Here is a 13,202-nt window from a genome sequence, read left to right on the forward strand (position 1 = left end):
TTCGGAGTTCAGCTCTCTATGGAAAAAAAGGAAGGATTTGAAAAGCATTTTGGATTTTATTCCAAAAGAAGAGCAGTATTTTTATAAACAAAAATTTCAAGAACTGAAACCAATAAAAGATGAAAAATAAAGAACTGAATTTATTGTTTGTTTTGTTTAATTTCTTTTTTTTGATAAATATTCTCCTCAAGTTATTTATAGGCATTGTTATGTTGCGCTGGTGAAATTTGTCGTAACTTCCAAAATCGCCATATATTGAAGTTACGGCTTTATAAACGGTGGAAGTTACGATAAAATCTTATTGTGTTTCCTCTGACATATATCTCAATATCTCAGCTTTTAAATCATTTTATAAAGATTTTCTCGAACTAACTTACAGTTTATTAGTGCTACTTTTATTATTTTGACTCAAAAGCATCGCATTCGGGGCTCATTTTTAAGAAAAATAATGCTGAACTGAAAATTTCGTCTCCTGAAAAGTTGTCAAAAGGAAGTTACGACAAATGCTGATTTAACTGACGATATGCATTTTATATGGGACTTTGACGTTCTGCAGATGTAATTTTCTTGACTGTTAGTGTATAAAAGCCTTAAAAGAACAAATTGAAAGTGTTTTTGCAAATTATTGAGAAGAATTATGGGAAATATTGAATTGGGAAATATGTATGAAATATGAATAATTATGGGAATTATTCAATTTTTCTCTTATTTACCAAAGCTCAAAATCCATTTTGTTAAGCGAAGTTAATAGAAAATAGTTAATAGTATTAATTATTGTTCATAATGTAGAATTTCTGCTTTGAAAAATAAGAGAAAAATTGAAATATTCAAAGGCTGCCGCATTCAAAGGCAGACCACTTTCCCTTACTCCATGATTCTGATAAAAATGAAAACATCGAATGGTTAAAAATCTTTAGATACAGTACCCAAGGAGGTGAAATTTCTGATTCAGACACCAGAAAAGAACTGACTGAGGCTCCGAATGTTAAAATATTTGTAAAAATATTAAAATATTATGTAAAATCCGATAAGTGGCAGCGGCTGCCACTTGGTCCTTCCGTGACACTTTTAGTTAGGGTTCTTTGAAGTGTTAAGAATCTCATTTAAAATAAGTTTACCTAGGCATTACAAATTTTAATTATGATTCTAATTAAAAAAAATGCAATTTTTAAAATTTAATTTTTCATATCCCTAATTTGGGAACAGTTTCAAGATTTCATGAAATTTTGGAAATCCACTTAGCTATACTTTTCAGTGTTCACCGCATGTGGCGCTGTATGTCCAATAATGTCAGTCGGCACTCCTCCAAAATAAAAATTTAACTCGGTGTTTTGTGTGTTGAAATTTATTATTTTCTTTGAATTATCGATGTTAATTGAGGTAAAAATTGCATAAAATGACAAATGAACTTCTGATTAATAAATATTTTGTTGAATTTTAGGGGAAACCATGAAGATCAATGAGAAAAACCTGTGTTTGTTCGCCACAACTCCGCCGTCAGACTTGGAAGGGTATCTGAACAAAAGGGGCGAAGTCAATAAATCTTGGCAACGACGGTGGTTTGTCCTGAAAGGCAATCTCTTGTTTTATTTTGAGAAGAAGGGAGATAAAGAACCAATTGGTGTGATTGTGCTGGAAGGATGTACGATAGAATTGGCAGAGGATGGTGATAATTATGGTTTCCAAATTGTATTCCATGGAATTAATAACAGGACATATCATTTGTGCGCTGAAAGCCAGGAAGTTATGGAGAAGTGGATGAAGGCTCTCACGTGTGCTGGCTACGAATATATGAAATTGATGGTATGTCATTTGGAGAGAGTTCAGTGCAGGAGAGGCATTTACGGGGATGATTTGTTGACAGGTGGCTGAACTGCAGAGACAACTCGGAGAGTTGGATGAGAAAAATGTTGAACCACCAGAAACACAATCCTCAAGCATCACGCCAAAACCTCCACCTCGACGACAAAACCCATTCAATCGGGTAGCTCCTCCAGTGCCAAATTCCACAGCAACTCAATCTCCTCGTGTCTGCCAATCTTCACCAGGTATGTTCCCCATAGAGATTCTCCTGGCCTTAAAAATTCATGTTTTGTGCTAATCACATTAATTGAAGCCTCTATCATTTTTTTTGTGTGCTTTCTCTGCAATTTGTTCAATGTGTTTGTCTTTTGATATGAGTTATTCTTATCTCTCCTTTCGTTTTTGTTATCTTTTAAATATTATTATGTGAATCAGCAGAGTCTTCCACCTCGGCGGAAGCATCTTCTGGACCCCAACCGAATAATATTCAAGCAACAGAAAATGATGGATTTTTCAAATCTATCCACGAAGAACTAGGAAAGTCCTTTGTGCAGGAAATGAATCGCCGTAAAACGGAAGAAGTGACAACAAAAACCGATCCAAGTCCACTAATCGATCTCTAAAAATAAAATGACTCGAATTTAAAACAATATTTAATGCAGAAAAAAATTAAAATGTTTGTTTCTTGAACGTCCCATTTCTCTTTTGCATAGTTTTTTTCTTTATTTTGTAAAATTTACTTTGCGTCCCTATTTTTATTTGTGTTCTATAGCTTCTTTAGTTTATGACCAACGCACAATAATTTTTGTTTGTAAACATGTTTTCAAAATTTCCCATGAGAATGAGCGAGATGACTAGATCTATATCTCACTCTCAATGAAATGTCAAAAACATGTTTACTAAACAAAAGTTATTGTACGTTGTGTATTAGTCCGCGCACTCACAATACTGAATCGCTTTTTGAAAGGTTGGTTATTTGATGCATGAGATTTTATTGTTATTGATCTGATTTTTTAGGAATTATAAAAATTTTAAAGATATATAAAATATTTATAATATCCTTTGAGTTGATGCATTAGTATGCATTTTAATTCATAGGATAATTATCACTGGGGTTCAGAATTATTTATCCTTTGCATAGGGGAGAGTTTGGTCATTTCGGACAGGAACAATATCGCAAAATTAAAGGGGTGGCAAAGCATCCTAGACTTTGCGAAGTGCTCGAACTCGTGACTTATATGCTAAACCTAAAAAGTACTTTCGCATCATTTACGGGTTACAGGTTCTCAACCGATTTAAACCGATTCAAAAGTCACTCTAAAGATCCCTTAAAATAATTTTAAGAGTAATAAAATTAATTTTAGGACAAAAATTACTTATCGGTTCATAACCTGTTCATTACCGGTTCACAACCGATTTGAACCGATTTATACAGTAGACTCTCTCTCAATCGGGAATATGGGGCAAAATGTTATCCGGTTTAGCGATAGAAATTAGCGTCAAAGCCTTTGTAAATTCCACAAAAAGCGCTCAATTATAAAGAATCATAATAAAATAGGAAGAACTACAGCGAATTTGAGCGAATTAGCTTCATAATTAAACGTGAAAATTGTCATCAAAATTTGTCGCCCAATTGAAAAAGAGCCGATTGAGTCACACGATTGAGTCTACTGTAAATCACTCAAAATATTTTCCAAAATACGGCTCATTAGTACAGTGCTGTCTCTCTATATGCACAGCTTTTGTGTCGGTTGCATTCAAAATCAATTTGTTTACATTTTGACAAAGTAATAAAGAAAATTATTTTCTTGGTAACTAATTTTTCTTGTTTTTAATTTTCTTAATTTTATTTTTTCTGTCTCATATTATATTTAAAATAACACAGGAAATTCTAGAACAATAAAAAATGATTATTTATTAAAAGAAAGAAAAAAACCGTTGGGAATTTCAAAAAAAGTTGTGCATACTCAGAGAGAGAACTGTCAAAAAAAGTACCCAAACTGTGCATATAGCGAGACAGCACTGTATATTTAATTGAAGTTTTGTACAAAAAATTGTGAACCGATTCATTACTGGTTTGAAACAGATTGGAACCGGTTCAGTTTTGTCGGAAATTCCAAATTAAATTCCAAATTAAATTTGGATTTTTGTCAGATTTTTGTTACAAAAAGGGGTGGCAAAGTGTCCTGGGCTTTGCGAAATGCTCAAACTCGTGACTTAGATGCTATACCGCAAAAGTACTTTCGCATCATTTACCGTTTACCGGTTCTTAACCGATTTGAACCGATTCATAAGTCTCTCAAAAGATCCCCGAAAATAGTTTTACCGGTTCATTACCGATTCAAAACCGATTGGAACCGGTTTAGTTTTGTCGGAAATTCCAAGACCTCTCCAATAAGCCCAAACATGACCCAATTCGCCTGATAAATACGCTCTCTAGAGCTTTTTTTAACATTTGACCTTGAAAAACCGTTATTAGGAATGATTCAACGGTATTGTAATATATGGACGAAAATACCGATCTCTAAAACATATCCAAAAATAAACCGAAGAAGGGGATGGGTGGGGGGAAATGAGGGGCATGTTAACGATCCTTGGGTCGACTTATGGGGGGGTCTCCCTTTGGTCCCATGTCGTTATCTCTAACCGTTTGGACTTTAGAGCTGGCAACAGCTGGACGGACAAACGGACAGCGTTACGACGAATTTGGATATAGTAAGGGTCGGGGTAGAGAGGGTTGAAGTGGGGACGGATGGGATCGACCATTGGAAAGGTCTGGATTGTTAAGAGCATCGTCAAGGAAAAAAAAGCTCCAGATTCAAGCTCTCGCGGAGCTACTCAAAGTATCCGTGATGTCCCCTGGTGGTGAAAAGAGGCATCACGCGCCATCAGTTGTCTCGTTTTTTCTACTGTTTTTTGTTCACGCTCATCGTCTGTCTGTCTACCCTTCTGCGAAGCGCTCCCCAGAGCACACAAAAAACTCATTGAAAAAGGTTGAAAACCCAAAGGCGGATTTTAGCCTTGGGATGCATTATGAGATTTTGTGAAGGAGAGAAAAATGAGACATACATGTTTTACGTATATCTTTGTCTCTAAAAATTGATAAAAAAAATTAAATTTTCAAGTGACAAAATTTCTTTTTTTATTTTCTTCATAGTCCAAAATTTCTATTTCTTCAAAGGACAAATTGCATTTGACACATTTAAAAGATAGGGGGAAACAGGTTTATTTTTTGGCCTTTTTTGGTAGGGGAAAGTACTCTCCTTTCGAATGTTCATGCCTTCGAATAATGTGAATTTTCTTTTATTTTTCGTAAGAGACTTACACATTTCTATTAAATATTAGTTAGCTTATCATCAATATTTATGATTATGTGATAATTATTTATAAGTCTCTTAGGAAAAATAAAAGAAAAATCACGGTATTCGAAGGCATGAACGTTCGAAAGGAGAGTTCTTTCCCCTATCCCTTACGATTCGAAATTTAAAAACTTTATAATATTGGCAGGTCAAACTAATAAATAATTAACATGACCTTTATTTTTCCTTCATTCTTTCCAAAAACCGTGTTCTTCTTGGGAATCTTTAAAAACGCATCCTGCGATTTTTTTTTATTTTTAAATATGTTTTAGAGGCCGACTCGGTGATAATTTCATATAAGAAAATACTGTCGAATTAAAGATTTTTCAAGGTCAAAGGTTAAAAATGCTCTAGAGAGCGTATTTTTATAAACCGAATAGGGTGACATTTGGTATAGTTCCAAAGGTCATGCAATTTCTTACAATTCTGAAAAGGGTATAATTGATTATGAATCCATATAATAAACCAGTTATGAAACTATAACTAATTTTTATCTGAAGTCCAATTGTAGTATTGTTAGCAAATTGCACAATCACAGTAAAAACTTTTGGACACTGACGAAAATATTGGTAAAAATTTTCTTTAGAACAATTTGTTACAGGACAAATATGTACCTAGAAAAGGTATTTATTCGTTCCAATATTTTTCCTCACGGTTTTGTTAAGAATAGTGACAATTGGGTAAGTTTTCTTTTAGAACCGTTTCGATACCGTGGAATACCTACAAATTTCAGTAGATTTCGTTTTATACAAATTTGATCTGTGAGTTGGAATAGAATTTTGTTGCGCTCTACTGTTTTGTTCCCACTGTCAGGAACAAATTTGTAGATTTTTTTCATAAAAATACTATCCCTACATTTGTAACATATTCGTTTCAAAAATTTTCGGTGTCCGTGGACGATTTAATTTTTGGAACAAAGATCGTTAATAATATGGGGAATCCTTTTGTCTCTCTTAAGAAGTACAAATTTGTTGCTAAAAGTCGGAACCAAATATAGACATTTAGTTCCAATTATCGGGAACAAATTAATGCAATTTAAAAGATCTCGTCCGTTTCGTCTAACAGTTAAGGTCTGTACTTCAGTCGAAATGGATTTCGATGGCGAAAGTTCATAAGGAACATCAAATAAAATTCAGCTTAACAGTGTTTTATACAGACTTGTGCATTACAAAATCACATGCGAGTGCTGGTAGCAGGAGGGGAAGAAATCTCGGGAATCTCAAATTAAAAAAAGTGAAACCGTAAATATTATAGCTTGAAAAATGCCACAAATTTAACGTCTTCCTCGCTGCGATGGTGACTTTCGGAACAAATTAGTTACTAATATTGAGTATCTTTTCGTTACTCCTGGAGGGTACAAATTTGTTCCGAAAATTTTCAGTGTTCATGGATGAGCCACGTTGCGGAAAAAATTCGTTTTCATATTAGGTATCTTATTGAGTCTCGTAGAAAGCACAAATTTTTTCCAAAAACTTCTGTGTCCGTGGACGAGCTAATTTTTGGAACATTATTTTATTATTTATTTATTTTGATGTACCGGTTTTTCTTCGCCATTTTGTACATTTTTCATTTTACAAGTTTTTATACAGATTTAATTCGAGGAGAGATGGAACACCTTTTTTATATTCAATATTGCGGATGCGTTTTGAATGCGAGACAAAGACGAATCTCACTGGTTTATCATTTGAAGACTCTAAATTTCAAATATCAATATTAGAAAAGCTTAGACGAAAAAAGTCACTTCGAAAAATAGTATTTAAAAGAAGTTGCATTTTGAGACACTCAAAAAAAGTGCGCGTGAGATGGAACACCCCTAATTTTAGCAAAACATTTCTAGTTTATTTTATTAATTTAGAATAGTGATTTTAGACATGAACACTATTTCATTGAATTTATTGGGGTTTATTATATTTTTTCAGTATAAATGATTTATTTTGTGGAATATGTGGCTCATATTACTTCGATGGCAATTTCGTTGAGTGTATCAAATCAATCTTACCATAAATTTTGGGAAAATAATATCTAAGATTTACTTGAAAAGATTTTGAAGAACATTGATCAAAATTCACACCGGAAGTGTTGCCAAAACTATTAAGTTCCATCTCTCCTCAACCCCCAAATACACGTATTCTTATGACGAAATAAATATTTTTGGCCATTTTTCAGACATCCAAAAAAATTCAATTTTAATTTTTTCGTACAATTTTAAAGGTAGAAAGCTGTAACTTGGGGGTTTCCAGTAGAATGTTGAAGGGCACAAATAGACCAAATGAGGTGGAGATTGTGAATAAGGTGTAGGCAGGAGGCGAAGTGGTCCATTTCTCTCACTGTTCCATCTCTCCTCGAATGATTATATGTGTCGATTTTTTTCCGGGGAAGAAACTTCCCGAAATCGTCAAACTCGTGAACACTATACTTTTAGGTGCGATTCTTTCATAATCGCACCTACTAATAAAGAGTATATATTTGGAGCAAACCCTGATGCCGCAAATGAGCAACCGAATTTTTAGAAATCGGCGGTTCCTGAGATATTTTGAAAAATGTGTAAAAACTCAGTTTTTTCTCAATTATCTCGAAATACTATTATGCTTTTTCGCTCCTTTTATGTTTATTTTGTAACTTCGCGGATCGCGGTGTGTTCGTGGATTTTAGTGGGCCGCGGAATTTTTCGTGTATTTTCGTGGATCGCGGTGTTTCTCCCGGATTTTCTCGGATCGCGGAATCGTTCACGAATTTTCGCGAACCGCGAAATTTCTCGCGGATTGCGGAATCTTTTGCGGACCGAAGAATTTCTCACGGATTTACGCAGCCGGCAGAATTTATTGTGGATTTTCCCGGGCTGTGGATTTTTTCGCGGATTGCGGAATAGTTTCTGACCCATTTTGGCATTAAAGTTTTACATGTATTTTTGTACATTTCTGACAATCGAATTTGCACTCTTCAATTTTCAACGACCTCGAGTTGCACGCATTCGAGGTTTCCTGTAATGAATCTCAGCTAGCATCAGGTCATCTGGACTGGACTTCGATTTTGCCCCCAATTCGAATTTGCAATGAAAGAATCACACATAGCATAAGCCCATTTAGGCTTATCACTGACTTTGTTTCTTCTCCGAGAAAAATTATATCCGCATATTTTGTAGTCACCGATATTAGCTGGTTTTGTGAAATGCCCATGATGATTGACGATTCATAATTTTTACGATTTTCTACAATTTTTTGAAAGAACAAAACTGATCGTGAAAATCATAAAAATTGGCTCAGCTGTAATTCATAAGATTTCTCACACAGTGGATGAGTTTTGTTGTTTTGCATTTTTTTTCTCCTCCGCCTGATCGAAAAAAACTGCAGGCGTGCTGAAGGTCAGAGAGAAAAGGAAAGACATGGTGAAAAATGCGACCAAAAATCCACGCGTTATCTTGTGGCGAATTGCTGAACAGTTTTGAGTAGAATTTCTCGGAAGCTCGGAAAGCTATCAAAAGCTCATGAAAATTTCCAATTTGCAGCATGTTGTTTAAAATTTAATTGCAAAAAAACTGTTAGGAGTTTTTCCAATTCTAATGTACCATTTGAAAGCTAATGAAATGTAGATTGGTACAAAAATAATTATTTATTCGGAAAAAATTATATTCTCGGTACAAAGATGCAATGAAAACTGTCATTTTTTGGACAATTTTCAATTGAAAAATACTTGGAAAATTTGTATGAAAAGTGAAAGAAGTGAAACAGGCATTTTATAGAGCATGTCTTTACGAACAAAATTAAAAAAAAAATATACCTCTCTATCTTTCATATTCTAGGAGATAATGCAGCCTCTTTGTGGCATGTTTTAGGAGTATACGAATGTTTGGAAAATTATATTACGAAAGGAAAACCGTTTTTCAAAAAATTAAAACATAGAATTAAAAGATAATATAAAAAACTACCCTCAGTTAAATTTTCAAAGAAATATCTCAAAAATTGTAAGACTTGATACACTTTTAATTTTGGGTTTTTGTATGGAGCCGCCATTTTCTGGCTTTATTATCCTCTTAAGGTTCTCTCGACTAAAATTTCATAGAAATCGCTTCATAAACACCGAAAATACAGTCGAGACGTTTTAGATTATAGCTCAGAAGGGGAATTCTGTAATTTTCGTGGCGTTGTCACGCGTGAGTTCGAAACCTGACAATGCCATTCGAGCTTTTTTTTTGTCATATCATGAGTTCGAAAATGCAATTCATTGAATTTTTAATAAAATCCCTTTACTTGATGATTTTATGAATATACAGTCGTCTTGGTTGATTTGTTTAACAAAATTCATTGTCATTTGAATTGCCAGAAATCTCGAATATGTGACTTCTGTGACAATGTCACGTGAGCTGAAATGACAATGTCACGGCTACATAATCGCATTTTCGAAAAAGCTGTCCTAAGATTCGAACCCAATTTGTCATATCCCGTCTGACCAAGTAAGCGTGGATTATAGCCTCAATTAACCTCTATCTTTCATATTTAAGAAGCTCCCATACAAAATACCCCTTACCAAATATATGTGAAGGACACTGTTTTGCGTTCATGGTGGTGAAGAGCGGAACTACGAAAATTATGTTGCCGACCGTGTTGCTCAGTTGTCAGTGACAAGATGGAATATTTTCCAAAACATTTCATTTTTTTTTTAAATTCTTACAAAGATTCTCAATGTTTTTAGTGTATTTATACGAAACCAATGGCCCCGAGACTAATTTTTCGAGACCAAAAAACTCAAATATGACCAAATTGGTTGAGAATTTTATCCTCCTAAAGTGGTTAAAATTTGACCTTCGAAAATTCAAAATGATGAATTTTCCGGTCATAGGTGTCTATAGACGAAATATTCACCTAAAGTTGATGTGCAACATATGCGAAAATAAATGAAATCGCTAAGGCCAATTTAAAGATAAACTCATAAATGTGATTTTGGAGGGAAAAGGAGAAAATGCAAAAAAAACTGTTCGAGGAAATGCAAAAAAAAAGTTCACTTCCGAAGACCGTAAGTCGATATCTCTTACCATTTGAACATTACCGATTCAGGCTAATGAAACCGAGTTCGAAATTTCAAGACCTTTCAAGAAAACCAATTTTAAACAATTCCACTGAATATTGAGTCTTCTAGAGTGACGAAAATGAATGAAATCGCTAGGGCCAATGAGATAAACTTAAAAAAAAAACTAGTTTTTGATGGATTTGATTCGTTATTAGCAGAGATTCTTTACAATCTCAGTTTTTGTGGTCACAGGTGAAATTCGACACGCCAAAAATCGGTTTAAAAAAAATATTTTTCGGTTTTCTTCCGAAAGTTTTCGTTTTTTTTTTTTTTTTGATAAAAAAGGCGGATTTTACTTTGAGGATCTAGTATTTTCCTTTAAATTTTAGACTAATTAAATTTCGGAGGATGTTATATTGATTCTGTATCTTCATCAATGCTTTCCAAAAAAGTACATTTTATTAAAAACAAAATGAAGAGTCTGGTCTGAGAGATTTACAGGGTGTTCCGCTTTGAATGACATTTTCGGGACCGAAAAAACCCATGTAACTCCAGTGACAGAGAAAATTTGCATACCTGCAGGAGATATCTTGGTAATAAGATACGGAAACGCCGTGAAGTATGCAAATATTTTCGACGCCAATTTCATTTCCCAGCAACGAAAGTTCCCTGTTTGAACACTGTTCAACGAACGTGTTCGGAACAGGGTTCGCTTTAACTCTTTCGCGTCTTTAGGGTAATGTCATGACTCGGAGAAAAAAGTTTTTTTTGGGTATTTACATTAATTGAAATCTATCTGTTCGTGCACGACATCATAATAGAAGGATGTAAGATTCTTGGCTCATTTTCTCAAGACTCCAGTTAGATTTCAATTAATGTAAATAGCCAAAAAGAAACTTTTTTCCCCGGGTCATATATGACCCTAAAGACGCGAAAGAGTTAATATAAATCTTTATGGCATGAGAAAAAGCGAACACAGTTGAAACAATAGTTCTCCTTGGTGGCCATCACTTTCTGACCATTTGGGAGGCCGCCACCGTCATGGCATGTCGAACCGGGAACTCTATCGTTGCTGGGTTCATTCGCAAATTTTTCAGTGCCAACTGTTCATAAGAAATATATTTTAAATTTACGCGTGAAAAGTATTTGCATACATTTTGGGGGCAATTCAAAAATTATTTTATAAAAGCTCCGAATTGTAGGCAATTCATATCAAATTCTTTCAATCCGTTTTCACTTAAGGCGGAACTCCCTGTACAATAAGTATTACGTGTTAGTTAGAACTTAGATCAGCTGGTTTAGGGGGAAGATTTAATCGTAATGTGATTTTCCAAATTGTTCCAAATTGGTTTAAATTAATTTTCAGACGCTGTTGATATATTAATTTTATTCAGACAATGCGTAATTCAAGGCATGACTGAGCTGAATAAGGTGTTTTAGCAAAAACTTTGATCGCTTCGAGCAACTGATCCGAATCCCCATGTGAAGATCAAACTTTAACTTAATATAACGCACAATAAGGATTGAATTATTCCAACAAAAATCGCACAATTATCTTCAATCCTCTTCTAATAAATATTTATAAGAGAAATCAAAAGTAGGGGAAACTGGGGCACCACCAAACACGGGGTACCACCAAACAGTAATTTTTATTTCTAAACTGCTTGGACTATCTCGACCATTCCTTCAGTGGACAAGCATCCCTATAGTGCCTATAAATTCCTGTAGGTCTTATCCTCTGATATCCAATATTCGATTAAAAAATCGCAGTGTTTGGTGGTACCCCGTGTTTGGTGGTGCCCCAGTTTCCCCTATTTAAATAAAATTTAATTATATTATTTTCTGAACTCCAGTGATTGTAAATTGCAAAAATATTTTTCTAATAAAAAATGAATTTAGTTTGCAAATTCCTAATTATTTTTTTTCTATCAATTTGTTATTATTCATTTAGCCAAAGGACGACAGCCTCTAGAGTCGCACTTTTAAAACACACAGCTTTGAGTCTCAAATGGTTTCTTCTTCCTTTTGTGAATTCTTCTGATCTTTTGAATAAGTGTGTCTCTTTGTATTTATCTTCTTTGTTTCACTTTGTTGTAAGAAAATAAGACAAAAAACAGTATAAGAACCAAATCAGACCAACTGTACATTGGTAGGTGAGTCATTATGATCCATTATACACCAACGTTTTTTCTTTGTAACATTGAAATATTCCATCAATATAGCAATGTTATCACACTTTGACATCCCTTTTAGTCCTTAGTGCGTCCTCCAGGGTCTGTCGCTTGGCTTTGTATTAAAAAAATGAGATATAGGGCTCTATTCTTCGAATAAAGATAAAGATAAAGTTTTAAAATACAGATTTTAAAAATTTCAAGATTTGGCATTCTGCGATCTTGGATAAAAAGTCGAAGAAACGCAAATAAAGATTTCAATATCCAAACTGTCACTTATACCTTGTCATTTTGGCACTTTAGTCAATCAAGCCGATTTCTTGGTAGGAGATATTTTTTCTAGTTAATTTTCACAAGAAGTGGAAATTTTCTTTTAAAATTGTGGTGGGCGAGAAAAATCTTTCGGGTGGTATGAAATAGCTTACAAAATTGTCAATTTTAAATGCAAAAGTCCTGGAAATAATTTCACTTTTCATACACTTCTCAGGTAATTTGAGAAAAAAATATTTCCGGAACAAAAAGAGCTTGAAATTGATTGAACACCAAGAAATCAGAGGGAATGTTTTATAAATTTTAGACGATTGGATTAAGGTACAGAAACCCCATATTTCATGTTCAATTGTTTTTAATTAAGATTTTTGAGTGCACTTTTCACAAAATTTCTTAGATGGATTTACCGGTTTAAGAATCAGGAAACATCTGGCAGCAAAACAGAGTTAGTTAGTCAAAAATTAAAATTTTGACTAACTACATACTGAGATGCAAGGGATCCCTTCAACTTCAAGTCAGTCATAGAGAACCCAGATAACTTTCAGCTACCGGTTCATCACTGTCATTGTCATTAGATCGAAAAATAATGATCACT

The 13,202-nt window shown here is 34.1% G+C and overlaps 1 protein-coding gene across 3 annotated transcripts; it reads left to right on the top strand.

The window, feature by feature from the left end:
• Positions 1 to 1,272: 1,272 nt before the first annotated feature.
• Positions 1,273 to 12,401, top strand: LOC129808914 (sesquipedalian-1-like). Of its 3 annotated transcripts, none has more exons than XM_055858821.1 (4): positions 1,273 to 1,380; positions 1,442 to 1,803; positions 1,865 to 2,048; positions 12,118 to 12,401. In XM_055858821.1, exons 2-4 carry the CDS (start codon positions 1,450 to 1,452, stop codon positions 12,150 to 12,152), a joined length of 573 nt encoding a protein of 190 aa, XP_055714796.1. In that variant the 5' UTR covers positions 1,273 to 1,380; positions 1,442 to 1,449; the 3' UTR covers positions 12,153 to 12,401. The 3 variants fall into 3 exon arrangements, with proteins under 3 accessions (XP_055714796.1, XP_055714794.1, XP_055714795.1); XM_055858819.1 differs by lacking the exon at positions 12,118 to 12,401 and adding an exon at positions 2,239 to 2,497; XM_055858820.1 differs by lacking the exon at positions 12,118 to 12,401 and adding an exon at positions 2,242 to 2,497.
• The last annotated feature ends 801 nt before the right edge of the window (positions 12,402 to 13,202 follow it).

This window comes from Phlebotomus papatasi, unplaced genomic scaffold (genome assembly GCF_024763615.1).
Source record: "Phlebotomus papatasi isolate M1 unplaced genomic scaffold, Ppap_2.1 HiC_scaffold_193, whole genome shotgun sequence".
Taxonomy (NCBI): Eukaryota; Metazoa; Arthropoda; class Insecta; order Diptera; family Psychodidae; genus Phlebotomus; species Phlebotomus papatasi.

What these genes read in the sequence shown, in the direction of transcription:
- LOC129808914 (XM_055858819.1), top strand. Translation starts at nt 1,450, where the DNA reads ATGAAGATCAATGAGAAAAACCTGTGTTTGTTCGCCACAACTCCGCCG. An exon ending in ACGAATATATGAAATTGATG is followed by an intron (nt 1,804 to 1,864) that starts GTATGTCATTTG and finishes ATTTGTTGACAG; the next exon opens with GTGGCTGAACTGCAGAGACA. An exon ending in TGTCTGCCAATCTTCACCAG is followed by an intron (nt 2,049 to 2,238) that starts GTATGTTCCCCA and finishes TATGTGAATCAG; the next exon opens with CAGAGTCTTCCACCTCGGCG.